Genomic DNA, 25406 nt, shown 5'->3' on the forward strand with positions numbered 1-25406 from the left:
GTTAAAACTCAATAAAACTTTATTAAAAAAGAAAACAACTGCAGTGATTCCCTTAACCACTTAGAAAGGTTGTAAAATGGGGCAAAATTCACTTAACAACTATCTCACTTAGCAACAGAAATTTTGCATTCAACTGTGGACAGAAGTCTAACACTATCTGTAGTTCCAGCAAAATATTTTGGCATATTTATGTGTAATTATTGGTTTTCAGGTTAATGCTATGGTAACTTCCCTCACTGGGTGCCCTCTAGAGAAGGGCATCAAAACTCACCTCAAGGCTTTGTTAGCTGGAAAAATAAGATAAAATATCTTCAAAATTGACACTGTTATTGTTGTTGTTGAAGCCGTTGTTTTATTTATCTTTAGCTTTAACTCTATAAAAAAGTTCCAGGGCAATGAAAACTAAAACAGATATAAAGCTTCTTCAGAACTGCTCAAAATTTCCACTACCGGTATGCTAGAACCTGTCCAAACCAGCTGAATACCACCTCTGAGTCTGGTAGCCATTTCTAATTCTAATTCTGGGCAATGTTCATTAGAATGCTCAATGAAGGTGCAAGGAGTGAATGAGAGAAACAAGAGCTAATAGAGCACTGCACATCAGAACAACTAGACACAAGGACAGTTTTTCCCGAATGCTAAACAAATAATTCCCTCAACACAGTCAAACTATTACAAAGTCTGCACTACTATTACTATTAATCTTCTCATCACTCCTTATTAATCTTCTCATCACCCATCCCCTCCCACTTGTGACTGTATGACTGTAAATTTGTCGCTTTATATTGACTGTTTCCTAGTATGACTTGATTGCTTATTGTACCCTATGACTATTATTAAGTGTTGTACCTTATGATTCTTGACTCTTGACGAATGTATCTTTTCTTTTCTGTACACTTCCTTGTGTGTCCAAACACACTTGGCCAATAAAGAATTCTATTCTATTCTATTCTATTCTATTCTATTCTATTCTATTCTATTCTATTCTATTCTATTCTATTCTATAGCATGAAAAGCACAGCAAAATCAGCAGCCGTTGCAAGAGCCACATGTAAACCATGGCTGCAAAAGATTTAAGTCCCAATCACAACCCACAATGCTTTTCACTTTGTTTAAGATGACTGTATTATGTATGTGCAGCCAGCTTTCAAGCACTGAGAAGTTTATGGGCCAACAGTGCTACCCACTCTGAGAATAAAATGTCTACATCTTTAGCAATCCAAGCACTTCGTGTTCTTCATAAAATCTATTACAGATATTTATGGGATCTTTAGGATCATCTTCTGGACCCAGTGCCTTTCAGGTAGTCTGTGTTGGACATCAGCTTAAGCCAGCTGTTCTACAATTTTTTTGCAAAGCTGTATAGTTGGGACTGAGAGTCGTGGTGGCACCATGATTAGAATGCTGTCCTGTAGGCTAATTCTGCTGACTGCCATCAATTCGATTCAAGGTTGACTCAGCCTTCCATCCTTCCTAGATGGCTAAAATGAGGATCCAGATTGTTGGGGGCAATTGGCTGACTCTGTAAAACTGCTTAGAGAGAGCTGTAAAAGCACTGTGAAGCGGTATATAAATCTAAGTGCTATTACTATTGCTAGTATACCCTTGCAGTTTATCCTAACTCAGAGGGTTTATGTTCTTTGTCTCATTGAGCCTCTGAGGAAGGACAGAAAATGTGTGTGCGTGTATGTGTGTGTGTGTGTGTGTGTGTGTGTGTGTGTGTGTGTGTGTGTGTATGTATGGTATACGTTCTATGGGGTAAACTGTATGCTTTGATTAATGAGCTTGAGACAAAAGCAGGACTGCACCAGAGGTTGGGAAGGAGATGCAAAGGTTGCACCTGATTGGTCTCTGTTTATCACCCCCAGCACATCTCACCTGCCTTTAGTCAATATATTAAAACATACATTCAAAACATAGGCAAGCTGTTCCTGACGATTATTTCTCATAGAGTTTTAAAACCTTAAAGAAAAAGGTGGACGAAATCCCATCTGTTTCCTTCCAGGTTATTTTTAGCTTTCATCCTATGTGCCTTCCCTTGGTAGGTACTGTCTCTGATTAATAATGGAGCCATCTGATTCTGGAAATAAATCTGTCAGCGTTTTGTCCCATCACCTCCCTGCAGGATGCACTGGGACTTATTAAATGCATGATGCATCAGTCACACTTTAAAACCACCTCCTCCCCCCTCAAATTCGTTCAATTGCAGGGAATACTGCAGTCCTCTATATTCAGCACCATGTGTTCTCGCCTTTGGAAAAAGGCTGTTCGGCACAAGCTAAATGTTGCACTGCCCTTGTCGAGGTGAAGCATTAGTAAGCATGCGAGCAAATGCCCTGGAGAAAAGCTCTTTCGCATCAAGAGTCTGCAGAGGGCTCCACTTCCTATCAAATCAAATCTAATTCAGAAAGCAGGGCAGCAGCTTTGCTTCTACAGTGCCCACAAACACCATACCTTGATCCCAAACCGTCTCTTCAGGCAACAGGGGGAGAGGTTGATCTGGGATTGTTGAACTATTTTGAAGTCTGACTGTGATTTTTTTTTAAAAAAGGAAGTTACAATGCGGTTGGAAAGAACAGCACTTTGAGAAAGGGTGTATGTGTGAGGGCGGAGAACCAAAAAGTTGTGTATGAAAGTGAAAGCATATCAAATAACTGCCTTATTTACCATTTACCAGATCCCTGGAATTCTGCTGCAGCAGGATGGGAAAACAATCTGGTGAGAGGATCTGAAATTGGTCCCATCAGCCTTTTTAATAGACAAGGGAAAACAAAATCCAGAGAGCTGTTTCTGAATCCCTGATGGTTATATTTTCTCCTTGCTTTATCAGCTCTCATCAGCTTGTTTATTTTAGTTCAGTACTGCCCTTAATGAATTTGGTTAAATGCCATATATTTTAATCGAACCCTTCAGAAAATGGCATACTCCAGAGATGTTGGATTTTAGAATATAGAATTCACTCCTTCCTTTTCAAAAGCAAATGATAAATTAGATAAACAGACAGGCAGACAGACAGACAGACAGACCAGGCAATGGATTACATAAAGGATCTCTTGGTGTGATATGAAATGGTACAGTAATGAAGCCTGTAAGTGCAGAAAAATGTCTCACGGCATGGATTTACCTAATCATAAATTATAAGGTGATCTATTAATATATAAGAGCCATGGTGATGCAGTGGTTAGAATGCAGTATTGCAGGCTAATGTTGCCAACTGGAAGCAGTTTGATTCTAACTGGTTCACAGCAGAGGTGGTACTCAGCAGGTTCTGACTAGTTCTGGAGAACCGGTAGTGGAAATTTTGAGTAGTTTGGAGAACCTGCAAATACCACCTCTGACTAAAGATTTTACAGTATCCTTCCCCTGCCACGCTCACCAAGCCACGCCCACAGAACCGATAGTAAAAAAAATTGAATCCCACCACTGGTTCACAGTTAACTCATCCTTCCTTCCATGGTTGGTAAAATGAGGTTCCAGGTTTTAGGGCTTAATATGCTGACTCTGGAAACCACTTAGAATGGGCTGTAAAGCACTATGAAGCAGTATGTGAGTCCAAGTGATATTGCTATTGTTAATATCACCAAATAGTATTAGTGAAAAAAACCATTAAATAAAGAATCAATGACAGAGGCAGGCTGGGATTTGCATCTCAGTAGACAAATGATACCAAAAGGCAAAAATGATGAAATGGGCAGATGGCTTTACAAAAGGCCTAATTAACAATTGCACACAGTGGCCCCTTTACTTTGGTGTCGCTGTCAACAAGAACCTGAACAAGCTGCCATTTTGATTATGTGGGAACTGGAATTTACATTTATAATTCCCATAAATGCCTGTTAAATTGGATAAAAAATAAAGGCCATTTTAAGCTTGTGTGATACACTAACCCAAAACATTTAGATAAGGGACTATGATGGCTATATATTACATACTTGTTAATTAGCTTTATGTTTTAGTATATTGAGCAAACACAATGTATAAAGAAGACAGAAACAACATAGGAACAACCAGAATCACACTGGGGCAACCTGGACAATACCATGCTTCACGTTCTTCTTACATCCACAAATATTGTCCCTAAGAGTTGCTTTTTCAATCAGCTTTTCCCAAGATAAACTGGTCTACAAAAAAAATAATGTTCTATTAGCACTATACCAAGCTGCTGTCTTTTTTGATGGATTAAGACTGGAAGTGCTTAAGACACAAGAGAGTCAACATGACATAGTCACCGCCAGGAAGTCAAACTATCTCAGATCACTGATTCCTCTAATTCATGATGGTCCATCCAACTTTCCAAGATCTTAGGCACCATTTTCTTTTTCTTTCTTTTTATTGTGCTACTTGAGCACCTACTCCTTTCCCATAACCTCATTAAGGCCATAATCCTAAAACCTAACTAGTATAGCTGTGTGATTTCAATCTGAAGATTTAGCACAAAGGAAAATGATCAAATTTTTCAAAGCATCTTCTGAAGCAATATTTAGAGCTGTCCGATCAAATCAGACACCTTCAAATGGATGTTTATTGAATGTCTTTCACAATTGAATTTACTTGAATCCAATCAACCCAATGCGGATCAATTCCAAGTGTCAAATCAAATCGATTCAGTGCTTCAAATCAACACAATGATCCCAGTAAATTGATCCAAGCTGAACACCAGGAGACCCTCCTCAGCTAACAAAGCAACATGGCCCAGGGACAACAGTGTCAATATTCTTTTATAAACGGAAATGAAATTGACTTGTGAATCTAATATCATTGAAAGGAGGTTGGGACATTCAACACTATCCGCCCCCACAATATTTTAAGGAACTTGACTGTCCATCTAAATAATTTCAAACAAATAAGAACACATATATACTGTCAGAGAACCAGCAGGGGTGTAAAGACTATTCAGTATCTTATACTAAAGCCAGAGGTATGCAATCAATGAAGTGGGTCTTAAGAAATAAAGTCCTTTCTTTAAATCCAGGAGGACAGTTCATTTGGAGAAAGCTGGGAGAGACAGAGAGAGGGGCCTTTGGAGTTCAGTGAATAGCAAGGCATCCCACTCAATTGTAATACTCTGACAGACTTTGAAAATAAAATTGATGATGTCCTGGAAGCTATTCTCCCAAGCTCGCGGACAGAATGAAAGTTGAGGTGGATTGGTTTTCTTTGATTATGTGTTGTTTTGGGGTTTTGGGGGGGAGGGAGTGTATTTGTGTTTGTTTATTTTTTAAAACTTGTAATTGTTTGCAATCTAGGGTCTCTGGGAAGTGGACAGCAGACCAATTCTGTAGAACCAGTAGCAGAAATTTTGAGTAGTTCGGAGAACCAGCAAAGACCACTTCTGACTTGCCCCACCCCCATCTATTCTTTGCCTCCTGAGTCCCAACTGATTGGCTGGGTCTCCTTTTGTTGCCTGCACAGGAGAACTGAACTGGAAAGCAGGTTAGTGGGGTGGGGTGGGAGTGGAGATTTTGCAGTATCCTTCTTGTTAGATCGCGGGTAATGAGACATGAGACAGAGTCAGCTCAATAACGATTTCTTTATTTCTCTAACAGGACTCTGCTGCTGCAGCTGCGGTAGCTCCTTTTACAGCTGCTGCTTGCAGCCATAGCCAGTGACGGCTGTTCAATTTCCCGCCACCGAGGACCAACCAATCACAAGTGAGTATGTTACTACAAAACACTTCCCCTGCTATGCCCACCAAGCCACACCATGCCCACCAAACCACGCCCACAGAACTGGTAGTAAAAAAATTTGAATCCCATCACTGGTGAGCAGTCTATAAAGTGTACAAAGAAATAAATACCTCAGGATGGGAGAATGCCTCAGAAGGAAGAGGAACTGTAGGAGACATTACGTCTTTGAGGGATAAACAAATATCCTCTTATATTAAAGGAGGTGCACCAAAAAATTGAATTCAAATTTTACTGAGCTCACCTTAGCCATAAATGCCATCTGCGTTACTTTGGGCCAATCGCTCTCTCTCTCTCTCAGCCCAATTTACCATTCAGGGTTATTGTTATTGCAAAGAAAACAGGAGGAGGAAGGTATGTTGGATATATTCATTGCCTTGAATTATTTGTAAAAAATAATAAAGCCAGGAAAATAAATAAATAAATAAATAAATATTGAGGGATTTGATTATTCAAAGCATATACAGTACTTATGGGTGTGTGAGGGGTATACTGATTGCCTGATGACTTGCTGGTATGATGCAATGTTTCAGACATCACAGAGTGTCTAGACAGCCTGGTAGGAGATGCTGGGAATAAGCCAATGGATGCTGGCATCAGTTATGTAAAGAAAACAGGTCATTCTGAAAGGAAATCTTAGGTTGTTTGTTAGGGTGCTGAAATCCAGGGCTACCAAGCTGGTTTGCTTAGGAAAAAATGCCTGTATAACCTGGGGACATGGGTTAGAGCTACAAATGAGGGACCTTTGGGGGCAAATTAGGTTTGTAAAAAATAAATGGGTTGCTCTTGGATCTGGGTGGTACTAAATTGCAGGTGTACATTTAAAGGGTGGCACAGCAGGTTCCAAACAAATTCGTGAGGATAGGAAGGGCAGGAATCCATTTAAATCAGGATGCAAGCATTTGATTTAAATGGTGCAGAAAAGAGGGGGTTAAAGTATGTGCTTTTCTAACTGTTGTCTCAAGGTGAGACAATGTAGATCTAAGAACTAAGTGTAGCTGAGCAAAACAAAAACTCCACAAAATAGCAAGGGTAAAAGTGCAAGACACAGTTCTAGCAACCACTGCAGAAACTGGATGAATAGAAATCGTCAACTGGGCCAGGGTTATCTCTGGAAATAAGTTATAGAGGAAAGACTGGAAAAGAAGTATTAGAGGTGCAATACTTCAAAGAATACACAGAATCCCATGAAGTTAAAAAAAAAAATACAAATGGAAGGAACTCTTCTGCTGAATCATTGCAGGTATCTTTATTCATCCTTCAAAAGCAAGCCAGTATTATTGATAGTAGTTTTCACTAGTCAGGCTGAAAAGGTAAAGCTGGCCACAAGTGGAAAATGAATTTATCTGACAAAGAAACAATGGGAAACAGATTGGAAAAATGAATGTTCTGAATGAGGAAAACAAAGTAAATTTCTATGTAGCCTATGAGCCAATAAGGGGAAAGGTAAAATGAGATTTAATCCTAAGTAAGTCCAGAATCTTGTTCAAGACTTATAAGGTAGAATGGTAACCAGTATTCTGTCCGGCGGGGGTGTGGGGAGATTCTACCAGTTCGCACCTATTCGGTATTTGCTAGTCATGTTTTACTTTGGAGGAGTAAACTCTTCCCTTGCTCTTCCCCAAAAACTGTGGATTGAAAAAAAGGAAAATTGAAAAAGAGATTTAAGAAGGTCCATTTGTTCCATAATGGTTGAATATTATTTAAAAACACAAGAACAGAATCTTGATTAGAAATTACTGTATATCTCAAAATGATAAATACTCACTAAAGTCCAAGAAAAAAAAAACCTGAGTCTAAGAAAATACCAGAATGATTAATGAACAAGATCAGAGAAATCTGCTCAGACCAGAACAGAAATGACCACATGTTCTGACAAGTTAGATATACAAGCAATGCTAAAAAATGAAAAACAAACCAACAAAATCTATGTGGAGCCCATAACAGAGACTATTAAGAAAAAAAACAATATATATGCTTGAAATAAAAAGAGGGGTCCAGAAAGGTCATTTGGCCCTTGCATGTTACAGGCACTTAAAGAAGAAAAAGGAAATAATGGAGAAACTGAATTCTTTGCCTCAGGCTTCCTGCTGAGGTTGTAGGATGGATGGGTGTGCCTGAGTTGGCTTTTCAGGAGGAAGTCACATGAACTGAGGCAAATAAAGGTAATGAGAGCTGAGGTTCTAAGCCAATTGACAAACTAAAAATAAATAAAACCCTGGATCCAGGCAGTTTCCACCCAAGAATTTTTGAACAACTTGGATATGAAATTGCTGATCTTTTCGTAAAAATATGCAGTCTCTTTTGAACCTTGGAATTTGTTCCCAAGGGCTGGAAAATAGCAATGACAGTTCTGATTATTATTATGTTTTAACACAGAGATGAAGGGATGAATAATAAAGAAAACTCTAAGTCAATTCTCTTCTGGAGAAGAATGGTTGAAAGTATCACAGTATTAAAGAAAGAAAAAATAAGCAACTGCAAAAGAATATGTCTAACTAGAAAGTACCAACATAGCTTTAGCAAAGATAAGTCTTGTCTTACTGATCTTCTTAGAGGTTATTCAGAATGTCGACTAGCAAGGAGACAAGGGTGAACCAACAGATGTTGTACATTTGGACTTTCTAAAGGCCTGTTCTAAATTCCTTCATCAAAGCCTTCTGAGGAAACTCAATTTTCATGGAATACAAGGACATGGGCTCTAATGGATTTGGCAACAAGAAGCACAAAATAGAAAGAAATGGACAATACTCACACTAGAAAGACATGCAAGGTGGAGTCCCTGAGAGATCATTCATTCAAGTCAGTGCTTTTATATATATATATAGTGTAAATGATCTGGAGTTAAAGCTGAGCAATGAGAGACTACGGTTCCTGATGATATACCAATCAGTTCAGGATAGTAATCTTAAAAGAAATTATAAAGAGTTCCAGAAGGATCCCTTCAAATTCAGTGATGGCAAGTGCAGATTAACTAAAAGGGTGTAAAATTCACTTATATATTAGTGGATTCTGATTTTGACCAAAAGAAGAAACTAAGTCATGATGGACAATTCAGTGACAATATCAGTCCAGAATGCAATTGCTATAAAAAGGGAAATTCCATGTCTGGAATCCTTGGAAAGGATTGGAAACAAGTCTAACACTATAATAATCCTTATACAGCTCTGCAATAAGATCAGTCTCTGATGAGTTGCGGGTCCCAGTGCCGGGATGAATCAGTTGACGACCTGCACCCAGGCAGACTGTCTGGGTGGGCTCCTCTTGATGGCAAAGATGACAGCGACACAAAGGTTTCTTTTGGTGAGAGGAAGCGCCCAGAGCAAACTTTGCCCCTCTCTTTTATTGTGCAGCAAGCAGGGGGGTGGGTTTAGGTTACATGAGGTTAGACAGGAACAGGAAACACTGCCATATATGGTTAATCCTTATGCTATAGCTGACTCAGGATTTTATACAGGAACAGGAATCATTGCCATATATGGCTAATCCCTAGTGACTCAGGTTTTACACGTAGCTGTTCCTATAGTGTCACCCTATATATGTATTGTATGTGTATTGGGTTGTCTGTGTACATGACTTCCTACTGATGTGTCATATCGCAACAAGTCTCAGAATTCTGTGTATAATTTTGGTCATTCTACCTTAAGAAGGATACTGCATGCATATGATAGAGATAGAATGGGTGTCAGAAGTGGGCAACCAAAATAATTGAAGGGTTGAAGCTGTTCTCCTAGAAGGTAAGAATGCCGCAACTTGAACACTTTAGTCATCGATAAAATAAGTTAAAGAAAGACCTGCTTGATGAACATACAATTATACATGACATAGATAATGTGAATAGTGAGTTTTGCTCTCTATCTCTCCCAAGTTAGATTTCCAGGTTCATCAATAGAAAAGGAGGGAGGGAGATGTGAGACCAACAAAAGATTTTTTTTTTTACATAGTGCATACATAAACAATGCAATTTGCTGCCAAGCATTGTGGAACTGGCAGCCAGTTTCAAAGGTTTTGAAAGGGCAGAGGACAAATTCATGGAGAATCAAGCTATCAGTGGCTATAAATATTGATGGTAGCTGATTATCTCTTGAACAATAAGCTGGGTTGTTCCAACAGTGGAAGAGAGCAATCATTCTCTAGTACAGGCACCTGAACTTCCAACTATGCGTAGTTGGCCATTATGTGACATTAAATTCTGCATTGGATGGGCTTATGGCCTGATTCAAGAGAACTCTTGTAATTTTATAATGATTCCAATTGAGTTAGACCCAATTTGCATTGGTCTACTAAATACACTAATTAGAGATATGTCCCACTACTGAGTATATGAGCATAGGCTTGCACAGTGTTCCCTAACATCAGTATTCTGTCAGCCTTCATCATGTTCTCTCTCTTTCTCTCCCTTGACAATGTGGAACTTTGTGTTGTAAGAAGTATTGAGATTATTGAGAAATTTTTGAATGCTTGACATAGTTGGTAAGTTATTATGTGTGATAACTTATCGTCAACAGCAGTAAGTAAATTCAGACAGCAAATTTACACATTATCCTTAGATGTTTTTTAACACATGTAAGAATATTTGAAAGCTGCATTTCTCCACAAACTCTTCTGACAGTTGGTCCCATTAAATGTAATAGGGTTCATTCCTGAGCATTTACTTGTTTATAATTTATTTATTTATAAAATGTACAGGTGAAACTCAAAAAATTAGAATATCATGCAAAAGTTCATTTATTTCAGTAATGCAACTTAAAAGGTGAACCTAATATATGAGATAGACATTACATGCAAAGCAAGATAGTTCAAGCCATGATTTGTCATAATTGAGATGATTATGGCTTACAGCTTATGAAAACCCCAACTCCACAAATCTCAGAAAATTAAATATTGTGAAAAGATTCAATATTCTAGACTCAAAGTGTCCCACTCTAATCAGCTAATTAAGCCATAACACCTGCAAAGGGTTCCTGAGCCTTTAAATGGTCTCTCAGTCTGGTTCAGTAGGAAGCACAATCATGGGAAAGACTGCTGAACTGACAGTTGTGCAGAAATCAAGTCCAGGGTCAACGCAGCTGTCTACCAGGAGATTTTGGAGCACTTCATGCTTCCTTCCGCAGATGAGCTTTATGGGGATGCTGACTTCATTTTCCAGCAGGACTTGGCACCTGCCCATACTTCCAAAAGCACCAAAACCTGGTTCAATGACCATGGGATTACTGTGCTTGATTGGCCTGCAAACTCACCTGACCTGAACCCATAGAGAATCTATGGGGCATTGCCAAGAGAAAGATGAGAGACATGAGACCAAACAATGCAGAAGAGCTGAAGGCTGCTATTGAAGAATCCTGGTCTTCCATAACACCTCAGCAGTGCCACAGGCTGATAACTTCCATTCCACGCCGCACTGAGGCAGTAATTGCTGCAAAAGGGGCCCAAACCAAGTACTGAGTACCTATGCATGCTTATACTTTTCAGAGGTCGTATATTGTTCTATGTACAATCCTTGTTTTATTGATTGCATGTAATATTCTAATTTTCTGAGATTGTGGATTTGGGGTTTTCATGAACTGTAAGCCATAATCATCACAATTATGAAAAATCACAGCTTGAACTATCTTGCTTTGCATGTAATGAGTCTATCTCATATATTAGGTTCACCTTTTAAGTTGCATTACTGAAATAAATGAACTTTTGCACAATATTCTAATTTTTAAAGTTTTACCTGTATTGACCACCCATCTTACCACATACAGTTTAGAGGCTGACTGACTCCAAATGATTCTGGGTGACTTAAAAACAAGAATGATAAACATAAACCAGCCATTTAGATCTAAGAAGACAACCTCTCTTTAGAAAACAAAACCTGCTGCAGGGACTCAGCCACCACTCTGCCCCAAGGCCTGGAAGAACAACCAAGTTTTCAGTGATTTTCTAAATGTCATCAGGGTAGGAGTCATACTGATCTCTGGAGAGATGCTGTTCTGACATGCAGGCAGTCCTTGAGTTGCAACTCTAATTGAGCCTAGCAATTACAGTCATAAATTGTGGTGGAGGTAAAGTAGATCATCATCCAATTCTATGACTTTTTTTTGAAGCAGTCATTAAGCAAATGTGGAGTGATCTGCTTTATGACTGTCAAGACTTAGGACATAACTGCAGGGCTCAATTACAGTCATAACTTGAGGACTATCAGTACAGAATCACACTGGATGTCTTCTTAATAGTATTATGAGGTGTTGTTGTTGTTTTTCAAAAAACACAGGGTTATATCTTAGGAATACTTAGGAATCCATGCTTTTACTGACCAATCAGGAATTAGAATGGACTGAATCCTTGTCAGGATTACGAGACAAGAATTGCCTCTTGTAATCATTCCTGTCAGAACTGAAGAGGCTCTTGGATGAGAAGTGAAACATCTTCAAGGAAAAACAAAGGAAGTTCAATTGCCTTTAGAAAAAGCACCTTTGGGACAATCATGACCTGGATGACTAAGAATCTCCACAGACACGAGAGAAGAACCTCTTGAAAAAAAGAGTTCGTTATATACCATTATAACCAAACGTTATTCCTCAACATACATTACCGTTGCCCTCCTACTTATGTTCAATACACACATCACTAAACTAGAGATTATTTATGTGCTTGCTGTTTCAGATCCTTTCAGACATCACACTTGGTTTTAATAATATATACTGTTCTAAATCATGTTAATTGACAATGTTTATTTTTAAATTTCAAACTTGGCTTGGTCTTGGCAATATAAGCTGAGAAAAGCTTGGCTGAAGACAACAAAGAAGCTATATAGAATAATTCACCGCTCAGGTTTTCACTGGCTAATCACTTTCCTTTTAATGACATTGTAAACTTGGTATCCTATGAACAAAATGCCCATGTTCATAAAATACTGAAATGTGAAAGAGACGAAATATTATAAAGGAAATAAGTTTGACATTTACAAATGATGAAAAGAAAGTGTTTCCTAGGTGCATTTTCATGCATTCAAATGACTAATATCAATGGTCAGTTCAGTTAATCTCTACTTCTTTTCACTCTTCACCACCCTAAATATTCTCGTCACTTTCCTCCTCGTAAAATCAAAATATTGGCATGCCAACAAAGTTCTTGAGGTCATGTTGTGCCCGTAAGCACTTATTAATGGAAGGGATTTCACAGCCAGTGCTCTTATACACACAATCATTTCTGACAGCATTTAGAATACCATTAGTAGGACGTCAGTATTAATTACTCCTGCTCAGAGTGTTTACTTGACCAAACAACATAGCAGTTATTAACAGGGGTAATAAATACTGTAATGGTAGAGAACCCATGTGTTGGGTTAGTGATATGAAAATACTGCCGGTGGTAGCCATTTCTGTGATTTAAGAACTGAGTAATTAATTTCCATACCTGCAAACAGGTAAATTCTACGGTATTAGTTATTATCCTAGCAATATTTCTTAGTATGCTGCACTTTCATATAACTTTGTGAAGTTGCTCTCAATATCTTTGTTACAAACAGAATAAAGGAGTTGCAAGGGACCTTGGAGATCCTCTACTCCCTACTCAAGCATACTATTTCAGACAAATGACTGTCCAATCTCTTTTTAAAAGCCTCCATTGATGAAACACCTATAACTTCTGAAGGCAAGCCATTCTGTTGGTTTATTGTCCTCCCTGTCAAGAAGTGTCTCCTTAGTTCTAGGTTGCTTCTCTCCTTCTTTAGTTTCCATCCATTCCATCTTGCCTTGCCTTTGGGTGCTTTGGAGAATAGGTTGTGGCAGCCTTTTTTTGTGGCAGCCCCTCAAATATTGGAGCACTGGTATTATGTCACCACTAGTCCTTCTTTTCATTAGACTAGACATACCCAATTCCTGTAACCATTCTTCATATGTTTTAGCCTACAGCCCCCAAAATATTTGAAAACTTGAAATGCAGATGCTAGAAAGAATTCTCCTGAAGAGTTCATCAAGAGAACCATGGTAAATGGTAAATGGTTCATCTACCAGGAGTTTGTAAAGATTTAGTGACATCTAATTTAAACAAATGTAATCATCATAGAGCCTAAGTGCAAATCTCTATCTGATTAATATTTTTCCACCACCCCATGTTGTCTTTTCCAGTCCAGTAACTTCCATCATTCTTGATAAGAATTCAATATATCTAAAGGATGCCAGAATAGGAAAGCTAATGAACTATGATTCTTTACCAATACAATTCCCACTACATTACAATAGATCCTCCATCTTGCATGTTGAATTATGGCTCCCGCCATCACTCGTCTTAGGTGATGGGAACCCTGTGGTCTAGTAACATATGGAAACTATGATGGAGAACCTCAGATCTAAAGTGGCAACTCTTCCTTTCCAGATACACCAGGAGAACCTCAGCGTTAGCAATAAAAATGACAGAAAATATAGTACAAGACCAGAAATTCAACACAGGAAGTCATTGAGTTACAACCATGCATTTAGTGACCCTTTGAAGTTACATGCCACTGACTTATGACTGGCCCTTGCACGTAAGTACTTTTGTAGGATCTCCATGGTCACATGATGAAAATTCAGGTGCTTGGCAACTTATGATAGTTGCAGTGTCCCAGGGTCACAGAATTGCCATTTGTGATCTTCCCAACTTGTTTCCAAAAAGCAAAGACAACAGGGGAAGCCAAATTCATTTCACAACCACATAATTCATTTCACTTCAGTGCTTCACTTGACAACTGTGGCAAAAAAAAAAATGTCACAAATTCTGACATGACTCACTTAACAACCACCTTGCTTAGGAAAAGAAATCCTGATTGTGGCTGTTAAGGACTACCTTTATGTGGCTCAAGGAGACTACCCTGCACTACCCTGCTTATTGCTGACTATGAAGAAGCTCTTGGTTTCTCTGCAACAGCTGGGTCCAGGGTCAGGTGTATCATGCAGCAGAGAGAGGCCGATTTTGCCTGCCATGACAGAGCAGGAAATTGTTGATGATTTAATGTGTTAATCATCCAAATTTATGGCAAGGAGAGGAGGATGTAGGATTTTCTACTGCAAATACTAAAATAAATCTTATTTTGAGTAGAAGGGGTTCTATTGCCTGCTCTAGTTCAGGCAGCCAATGCCTTAAGATATTTCCTGGAGGGAGAAACCAGATGTTACTGGATTACAATTTCCCTTGTTAATGGGGCCAAATAGTCAGTAATTATGGGAGTAGTACAACAGCCAAAGTCAGCTGACTGACATAGGCTCCCATCGGAATTTAAGTAATTTAAGTTCAGGTTGGTCAATGTTTTGGTGGCCAGGAGCTGCAGTTAATTTTGGACAATGAAGGGAAAAGCAAGAGTCAAGGTGGGTCAAGCAATAAGAAAAATGGACAAAAGATAGATCTATCTATCTATCTATCTATCTATCTATCTATCTATCTATCTATCTATCTATCTATCTATCTATCTGTCTGTCTGTCTGTCTATCTATCTCCATCCATCCATCCTTCTATATCCTGCCCAACTTAACCTAGTGATTTGAGCAGCTTATAATTCCTTATGTTCCTGGAGATCTGAATGTGGGTCTTTGCTTAGCTAACTATGGTAAATCAATCTTAGGGATTACACTGTAATTTATGTGTCTTTTCTTTCTCAGAATAGCAAGAAATAGCAATTTTAATTCGCAGTGATTATTTTCCAAGGGGTCATAAAAAGTGATTCAAGAATCTGTAGTTGCCTGCTGTTAGCCCTACTGGGAACAATGCTTGAAAAGAAAACAAAAATGTGTTTTTGTTTCAAGCACAAAATAAAACACCTTATCAGGAGCAGTCCAGTCAAACAGTTCAAACTGGCTATCTCCTGACAGAAAGAAATTCTGATCAGTTCGTGCATTACATGTTTCATTGAAACAAGGCTCAAAACATTTTGAGTATTTTGGCCATAAGAAACCATGGAAACACAGAAGTATCTTGCTCCCTTCTTTTCTCTCCAGCATTACAAGAATAGATATGGTAGCAGTTCAGCCTGAGTGCAACCACCAAGCCAGCTTGCAGAAGAACTGGCAAAGAAGAAAAAAATAAAATATTTTTGAAAACACCCATCACAAAAGCATGTTTTTCAGTCTCCTCTGTTGCTTTCCTTGAATCCAAATATATGGCTAACTTTATTCCTTTGTCCACCGAGATACTAATTGAAAGAAACATACGGAGAGATTACTAAACTGGTTCATTTTAAGAAAGAGAAAGAACACACAGTGGCGGTAATTTCTCTCACACACCTTTCAAATCAATTTCCTCCTCCAGGGCAGGAGGACATCCTGGCAGAAAATGAATTCCAGTCAGTCCATTAACCTAAACAAGATTTTTTTTTTAAAAAAGCATCCATTAATATGTGCGTGTGTGTGTGTGTAAAACACAAAACTTTATAACAGTGAAGAACAAAACAAAAATAAAACAAAACAACCCCAAATAAAATAGAAATAGCAATAGCACTTAGACATACATACTATATATACCGCTTCATAGGGCTTTACAGACCTCTCTAAGCAGTTTACAGAGTCAGCATTTTGCCCCCAACAATCTGGGTCCTCATTTTACCAACCTCAGAAGGATAAAAGGCTGAGTCAACTTTGAACCAGTGAGAATCGAACTGCTGGCATTTGGCAGAGTTAGCCTGCAATACTGCATTTTCACCACTGTGCCACCATAGCTCCAAAAAAATTTTCTCCCCCTGAATGCCCTTAAGAGAGATCATTCCTGAAGATCACCAAAAAGTAGCCCTTCCGTACTTCAGCTTCCTCTAGCTACTGATGGTGGAGCACTAGAGTATGTTTTTCCAATACGATGCAATAGCTTGTGCCAATTCAGAATGGAGCACGTGGTCCTGTAGATATCCAGATGCCAAGCCATAATGGAAGCAGAGTAAGCCTCCTCTTAACCTAAGCTGGATGAGCGCAAACCTATCTTTGCTGATAGAAGGATCATGGTCTCATTGCAATATTTAAAAATATACCTGCAAATTTAGTTGGAGGAGGGAGTTCTCCCCTTTTTGGCAATTTGATACAGGCTAGCTACCCAAAATTAATGCAATTTTTGCCTGGTAGAAAAAAAAAGTGTCCGCCCAGGACAGAGGCCCCCTTCCAGACAGCAGAAATAAATTAAAACAACCCTCCCAATCAGATATTTTATATCTTAAGTGTAAATTACATTTTCATCCTCATCAGCATGTGAAACACCAAAGTAATCATAGGTCATGCACAAACTCTCACTCAGCAAAGCAACTCTTTTAAAAAAAAAACATGTTTAGTGGTTGAGATGCATACAGGCCAAATCAACAAACTGAACATGCCCTTGCATCAAAATGCACCATATCAATAATATTCAAGAGCGCACAGTTATTTTACTTAGCAGGCCAACTAAGTCTTTTGCACTCTAAAGGTTTCACAGATTAAAAAAAAAAAAAAGCACAAGAGAACGCACAGTGAAATAATCAACAAAACCCAGAGACTCTCACCCAAATCAAACAGAGTTGCTACGTGTCTGCTTTTTCAAACACACCCAAATGACAGAACTCCAAAAGAATTAATTGTTTAAGCAGCTGAATGAAGTCAAACAAAATGCAACATTGCTGGCTTGCTAAGTAAAAGTACTTGTGTGCACTCTGTGCATGGCCTTGTTCTGCTGATGGTGGCAGTTTCAAAGCACCTTTGAAAATAGAGGCTCACTGCATTTATGAAGTCATCTCAAATCTCAATGAATCAAATGTAAAAATCAATTTTACATTCACACGCTAATCTACCCTGTTTCCCCCAAAATAAGACCTATACCAAACATAATCCCTAGTACCTAATATAAACCCTATGCCCCAAAATAAGCCCCTACTTAAGAGCCTGTGCAGCTGGCCACACCCCCATTCTGTCTGGCTGCTTGTGGTGTCAGGCAGCCACAAAAAGTGGGGTAGTGGAGCGGGTCCACATACCCCACCATGGCTTACCTCAGGGCCCTCACACAGCCAGATCATCCACGCTCCGACACTGGCCTCAAAGCGGCACATGTGCAACAGGAGCCCACATGGTCACCAGACCACTTATGCTTGCTCACAGCCATCACAAAGCAGGAGGCTGAGTGGTGTGTTGGTGCGCTCCATTTTGGCCAGCAGAATGCTGCAGGTGGGCATCCGTCCTGTCTCCTACCCCGCTCCTGTGCTGGCCCACGGAGGACAACTACAGTGCTGATCCAGCCCTCCAAGAAATCCAGTTTGACACCCCTGCAATAAGGAATACATACACAGCCATTCTGCCATACAGCCCCAGTTCCTCCGGCAGGAAAACTCAACTCAGTGTAACGCTCCAATGACAAGGAAAAAATAAGACTTCTAATGGAACTTTTAAAGCCCTTTTATTGAACCAACCAAGATTTCTTCCAAACAGATCAACCTGTTTTGTGTTCCATTTGAATCAAGTCTTTTTTCACACACACACACACACACACACACACACACACACACACACACACACACACACACACATAGCACAAATCACTTGAAGCAGCTATTTGAAGCTTGAAATGTTTCAAATTGTTTTGCACATTTCTTTGGACTGCCACGCTCGACATGCTGATGGTTTGCTTTCCTCTACTTTTTTCTCCACTGCTCTTCTCCAGACCACACTCAACTTATCTCATCCTCAGATTACATATCAGCAGCAGGAGATGGTCCCATAAATATTGATGTATCGGTCTAAGTTTTATTTTCTCTAACCACTTTTTTAAGTGAACATGAACCCTGGGAATAATTAGAAGATGAAGGGCCATTCAGAATTTCTAATTGGAAATCAGTCTCATATTTCTCCTTAACCATTTTCTGTTTTACTGCCTGAGAAGAGATTCTTCATTCTGCACAGATATTTTACTAAACAATATAGGTGTTGCCTGTGAAAACTCCAGCTTGTGCAATAATTACAATTGATTTCACCAAGCACAGTGGAAGGAAGAAGGGAAGGGGGAGAAAGGGAAGAATATAAGCTAGCACTGGAAAGCTTATTGCATATTCATACTCTGGAAAGAATTTGAAACAGAATTAGAATACACAAAATGCCAGTTTTAAAAAAAAACTGCTCTAAAAAGAATATCTATCTGGTATCACATTGCTCTGAATGGAAAGTTCAACAGTTGGGGTAAATTTGAGGCAGGTCTAATAATGGAAGAGTGGAATAACATAGTTGGAAGGGACCTTGGAGGTCTTCTAGTCCATCCTCCTGCTCAGTCAGGAAGCCCTATACCATTTCAGACCAATGGTGGTCCACTCTCTTCTTAAAAACTTCCAGCGTTGGAGCATTCACAGCTTCTGGAGGCAAATTGTTCCACTGATTAATTGTTCTAACTATCAGGAAATTTCTCTTTAGTTCTAGGTTGCTTCTCTCCTTGATTAGTTTCTATCCATTGCTTTTGATTCCTTCTTCTTTGTGGCAAACCGTTAGATATTGGGACACTGCTTTCATGTCACCACTAGTCCTTCTTTTCATTAATCCAATCATGCATTAAAAAGTAAAGCTGGTTAACATGGATGCAAACCAGTTTTCTTTTCTTTTTTTTTTTTTTGGAATGGTGATATGTGCTACTGACTTCGTTAATCTTCTTGCAGGTAAATAAATAGGAAATGATGACTCCCAGTGATTGCTAGGAAAAGCCGCCCAAAACAATAGAATAATGAAAGATCAATGGGAAGCTTGTTATCCACCAATCCATTTTCCCTTCATCTTTTCTTCATCTTTCCTTCACATTTTCTGAGCAACATGTTTGCCTCTTGAGCTACATAAGATTGTAAGCTGGTAATTTCCTTTTTGGACCTGTACTTCCTGTTTATGTTGCATTTGTTATCTTTTTAAGTCACTGGGCTTCCTCACTGCTTAAACCGCAATTGTTTGAATGCCATTAACATCTGACACACAATTTATTCCTGCTGCAATTAAGTTTTTTGCTGCTAAAACTTAAGCACAATTGCTATAAGAGATGCAGTTAGGACTATATAACTGTGTGATCACCTTAAAGGATTACAGATCATAAAAAGAAGAAAAAATACAGTATGATCACCTTACAAAGGATTCAAACAAAACTTCTAAGAAGTATCTTCCAGGTTACCCACTGTGTTCCAAATGCAGTGCTCAGGACTCAGTAAACTTGAATCTAATCTCTAGATAAATACTTTTATCTGCTGGCTGAAACTACACCAAAACCTAGCAGACTGACCCATCTAATATTGGCAGTTTTTCCTTGGAAACAGCAATGCCAGAGGAACTGAGCCTCCATGGTTTCTCCAGTGACACCATCTTAACCTTAGAGTCAGATCAAGTTAGGTCAATACTATGGCAAAGGATCATAGATTTGGAAGATCAAACAGAAATGGCTGTTTTCTTTCTTACACAATAATTGCAAATAACTAAATTTTAATGTCTAAACTAGCCTCATATAGCAGGGGACAAGTTCATGCCAGAGTTGGTAAAGTCCCCAGCGCTTAACAAATTCAGTGCAGGATTTCTATGGACCTCTTTAAAAGTTTTTGTAAGATTCCGCAAAGCCTGCACATATTTTTATTATCACATTTCCTTCTCTATTGGTGCACAAATTGGTTTCACCTTCCTTGTACATGTAATTTGCCAACCGCATCACATAGTCACATTCCTTGTCAGAGTATCCAGCAACTTTTAGGATAGTCATCTGAACAGAGAAAAATGATTCCACACAACTCATTTCCCAAAAGCCCTTGTACTGATGTCTGCAAGTCCTTTGCAAGAAAACTGCTGAGAATTGAAGAGTGATCACCTGCTCAAAAGAAGACCAGATGTTTGAGGAAGTATCAGAAAAAGAACCCCAAGAGCACACATATTCAGGAAATTGTGTGATCAGGAAGGAGAGTAATGATGGTTCTATCTGAAGCCCCAACAACTACATTTGAGGAAATGAAGGTGAGAATGGAAAGGTTTTTTCATATGATTCAAAAATTCTGAGATACATTTTCTTTGTTGGGGGAGGAAATGAAGCACCCCAGAAAAAGGAGCAGCTCAGAATGCAGAATCCCAGTTTCTAGAACAAGGGTGTCAAACTTGTGCTGTCGCCGTGTCGTCATGTGACATATCACAACTTTTCCCTCCTTCACTAAACAGGGTATGGGCGTGGCCAGTACGTGATGCATCCAGTGTGTGGGCTGTGAGTTTGATAGGCCCGTTCTAGAACTACTTCTGGGAGAAGAATATTGAGTTAGTGGGTTGAGTCATGGTTCTAGAGCAGGAGCATCAAACTGGCGGGCGGCAGGCCAGATGCGTCATGCGCAGGCCACACCCACCCCAGCTCCGTGAAGATGGAAAACGTCATGGAACGCGGCAATGTGACACCGTGAGTTTGACACCTGTGTTGTAGAGCATTTGTTAATGAACTGCATGGCTTCTTAGTCTAGGCCTCTGGCAGAAGGAAAGGAACTGTGGTTTTGAGAGAGGTGGGTTGAAGGACAGCAGTCTTTTGCCTCATCCATCAACCTGGAATCCAATTGCTCCTGAAAAACTGCATAGCATTCATCATCTTTTAACAACCCCACAATCCCTTGTAGGGTGGAGTCTGAACAACTGAATGGAGCTAGCAGAGTGTTTACTGGCCAGCTGCCCTTCCTGTCACCAATGCAGAGTTTTGTTCAGCAGATATATTCTCATTGTGTCCAGAGAGAAATATCTGCCTCTACCTTGGATTGAACTCACAGTCTCCTGATTGTGAGGCAAGAGCTCTACCTCTAGGCCACTAAAGGACAGCCTAGAGCCCGGGCAGGCAGGTGGGCCAAATAGCAGACTAAAACTTCGTCCCAGCAAACTGGTTAGGTATCAGCTGCTCTTTGGAGCTACCAGATCTATAGAACCAGACTGAACCGGTAGGATCCTATCCCTGTTTACAAATTGTGATCACATAACCCCAGGACAGTGCAACTGTCATAAATACACACCTGTTACCACATGATTTTGATCATGTGACCATAGAGATACTGCAATGGTTGTAAGTGTCAAAACTGGTCATAAGTCACTTTTTCTAGTGCCGTTGTAACCGTCACTAAACAAATGGTTGAAAGTCATGGACTTACGTAAATGACTGGCTATTCTAACCAAATAACTCTGGGAAGCTCATAGACAATGAACCCACTATCTGCTGTGCTGTTTGGAGAAAATGGGACACAAGACCAACCCTTGATAAGAGAAGGTTGTGCAAAATTGGCTGTCCAATACTAACACAATGATTTCTCCAGCCATAAAACAACGGCAGTTTCAAATAGAGTAAATGTGATGCCTTCAAAACTAAGCTTGAAGCAAAAAATTCAAGGCGTTGTAAAGGCTTCATCTTGATAGAAACATCCATGAAATTTTGAAGGGGGGTAGACTGGCTTTACACTGACCTTTAACGTTATTTTTAGTGTGCTTTTTTTTTTTACGATGTTAATATTTCAACCATGTTTTCTGCTGTTGTGGCTTCATTGTTTTGCTTTTGGGGAGAAGGCCTGCACTGCCTTCATGGCTTTTGCAGCTGTCATGCTCATAAATAGATAATCATAATGAAAAAAAAAGTGTATCATGAGACGGGGAGAAGAATGGAGGGGATGCACATCACTTCCCAATACTGAAAAGACACTGTTGCCTTTTGGGGAGGAAATGTGTTTAGATTCCCTGTAAATTTGGAACCTCTGCAACAATGGCAGCTGTGCCTCCATGAAGCCAAAAGTGATCGCCTGGAGTCCGTGAAGCACATGGACAGATTCCTCCCCCTCCCCAGTTTTATTGGAAATAGATCCAGATCCATGTAGAGATACCTCTTCTGCTACCATAAATAGGAGAAAAAGAAGAGGCAGGGACAATTTTCTCTCTCAGAATGAATACCCACAGTTCAGGTAAGGTGGAAGCAGAGATGGTATACAGGCAGGTTCTGACCAGTTCTGGAGAACTGGTAGTGGAACTTTTGAGTAGTTTGGAGACCGGCAAATACCACCCCTGACTGGCCCCACCCCCATCTATTCTCTGCCTCCTGAGTCCCAGCTGATTGGCTGGGTCTTCTTTTGTTGCTCTGCACAGGAGAACAGAACTGAAAAGCAGGTTAGTGAGGTAAGGAGGGAATGGGATTTTGCAGTAACCTTCCCTCAGGAGTGGGGAGGGAATGGAGACTTTACGGTATCCTTCTCCTGCCACGCCCACCAAGCCACACCCACAGAACCGGTATTAAAATGTTTTGAATCCCACCGCTGGGTGGAATGGAATAATATGATTAAGAGATTATCCCTCTCATTTACAAGAACATTGTGATAGAACTGTCTACATTCCTGATGTAGCACAACCTGCCTAGCTTTGGGAGATTAATAGCAGTCTCTCAAATATGTGACTAAAACCTACAAAGTCAGATTTGAAAGGTCCCCCCAATGAGTGGTTCTTGGAAAGGTTAGAGTTTGCTACAAGCACTAAAGATGAAGAAACCTATAAATTGGAAAGGGGAAGAGTATTTCTGTAAAACAGGAGCTGTTTAAAATGAGAGTGAAAGAGACAATTGATCCAAAACCCAAACACAATCTACCCAAGATACATTTCTGTTCTGTCGCCAGTAAAGAGACTCGCAGACCGGAGTTGAATTCAGCTCTTTAATAATAAAAGTAACTTCAACTGCAGTCGAACCGCAGCAGCCCTTTTTATAGCGGCTGCTCCATGGCTCGCAACCAATGACATTTAGTTAAACTTCCCGCCACTATTGGCAGCCAATCAGGTACTAACGTTACTAACCAATCGTATCGTTGCTTCTGTTAACCAATAGGAACATTGCCCTAGAAGTCTCTATTTAAATACACTACAATTTCAGGATTTCAAACGTTCAGATGGGTCAGGATTTTTCATATCAGGCAGAAAAATAAAACCACTTAAATACAATTCTAAGGGTTATTATTTTGGGTTTCAGTATGAGGATACTTCGATAGCCAAAGAAAAGAAATAGGGGGGAGGGTCACTTTAATATAGGATACAATAGGAAGAAATGGAAAGGAGGGATAGGCTCAAATTTCTGCTCCCAGTCACCTTCTAAAATGCTTTTCCATTAAAAGAGAGAAAAGGGTTTTTGGCCATGTTTCTTCTCTGTCTCCACTGCACTCTCTTCCAGGCCTTGCTGAAACATCTGCAAAATATTGCTATAAGAAAGCATACCTCAGCACACATTCTTTAATTAGTTCCATCACAAAAGTTTGCTGGAGGCTTCCCTTTGGGCATTGAGAGTCCAACAGAAGGCACCCCCATTTTGTTCATCCACCCTGTGAGGGGGATGAATAATGGGAGCCAAAGCTCATCTGAAAGATACTAGGTTGTGGGAGACTTTTCATACAATTTAAATTAAATAATAGCTAACTTTCATTTAATTTCTTGAAGGTACAAAAAAGAGGTCTTCCAAGTTCCTTTTGGCCTATGGGGACAATTCTAGGGAGCAGTTTTTAAAGAAACTGTTTTCAAGCTTACAGTAAAGAAAAGGAACCCAATGATGATACATTTGAACAAAATTAAGGCCATATGTCAAAGGAACATAAGAGTCAAACAATTAGGATGAAACTGTGTATAATTAATTTGAGGGACCGTCACGTGGAGCTGTTTCCTAGTTTGGACCCCCTTCGTGCAACATGTCTAATTTCAAGCTCCAGCAACAGAATTTGCGGAGTGTCTTTTGCCATAGAAAGGCAGGGCTCAGAATTAAAAAGATAAATATTTCCTAAATTAGAAGGCATCTTAAATATTTCTGAATCCCTCTCTTTTATAAGAACATTGTAATAGAACCAATGATTCTTTTGTAGTCCATTTCAGCCCTGTGCAGTTGACTTTCCAAACAAGCACATCTGAAAGCCATTTTCTATGGCAGTTTATATTTTCTTAGCCATTCAAGTAAAATAGTTTTTTTCTATATAAAGTGAGGAAAAAACCCACTTCTTAGTTGTCAATGAAGTTCTAAAATGGGCTCTTCAGGCTATTCATCATGGCTAGAGCATAGCAATAGCTATAGCACTTAGACTTATATACTGCTTCACAGTGATTTACAGTCCTCTCTAGGTGACTTACAGAGTCAGCGTACTGCCCCCAACAATCTGGCTTCCCGTTTTACCGACCTCGGAAGGATGAGTCAACCTTGAGCTGGTCAGGATCGAACTCCTGACAGTGGGAATGTGGAGTTCATTACTGCATTCTGCACCACCATGGCTCATTCACAACATCCAGTATTCCCACCTGAACAGATGAGACTTGCATTTTGAAATGGTCATAAGACGAAAAGACTTACCAAAGTAGACTGGCTTTCCACAAATGGGACAGTAGGAAAGCATTGTCTGCCTTCCTTTAGGCACACTCTCCAATTAACGCTTCTTGAATAAACAGACTTTTTGTTCACATGGACAGGAAAAGCAGAGTTGGGTGAGCAGGGTGGTGCTACATTCCGTTTTTTCAGAGAGGATGTTGTGGTCGTTGGTAAATGTTGTGTAGTAGCAGTGTGGTATGGAAGGAAGGTATCAAGTATTTCTTATTTTAAAGCATGATTTTTGTAATCTCTCTAGGTTCTGATCTGGCAACCTTGGGCCTTTCTGCCTCTGCTTATTTGTTAGTTATTTATTTTCTTTTATCCCTTTATTTTAAATGCTGTGTTATTGTTTATTAGCACCCTACCTCCTGAAGGAAACATGTGGAGTCTGAAACAGACAAAACCTTATGATAACTTTCT

The 25406-nt window shown here is 39.5% G+C and overlaps 1 protein-coding gene across 1 annotated transcript in view; it reads right to left on the reverse strand.

Moving 5' to 3' along the window:
• Window positions 1–25079, reverse strand: part of LOC113444128 (cysteine-rich protein 1-like) — a 42378-nt gene extending 17299 nt beyond the window's left edge. Inside the window, exon 1 of the mRNA XM_026712696.2 lies at window positions 24972–25079. Coding sequence (XP_026568481.1) covers window positions 24972–25014 — 43 coding nt within the window. The 5' untranslated portion in view covers window positions 25015–25079. The remainder of the gene's footprint in view (window positions 1–24971) is intronic.
• Between the last annotated feature and the right edge of the window lie 327 nt (window positions 25080–25406).

The sequence above is a fragment of the Pseudonaja textilis genome, chromosome 2, assembly GCF_049901715.1.
Source record: "Pseudonaja textilis isolate UNSWEBS1 chromosome 2, rPseTex1.2, whole genome shotgun sequence".
NCBI classification, from domain to species: domain Eukaryota; kingdom Metazoa; phylum Chordata; class Lepidosauria; order Squamata; family Elapidae; genus Pseudonaja; species Pseudonaja textilis.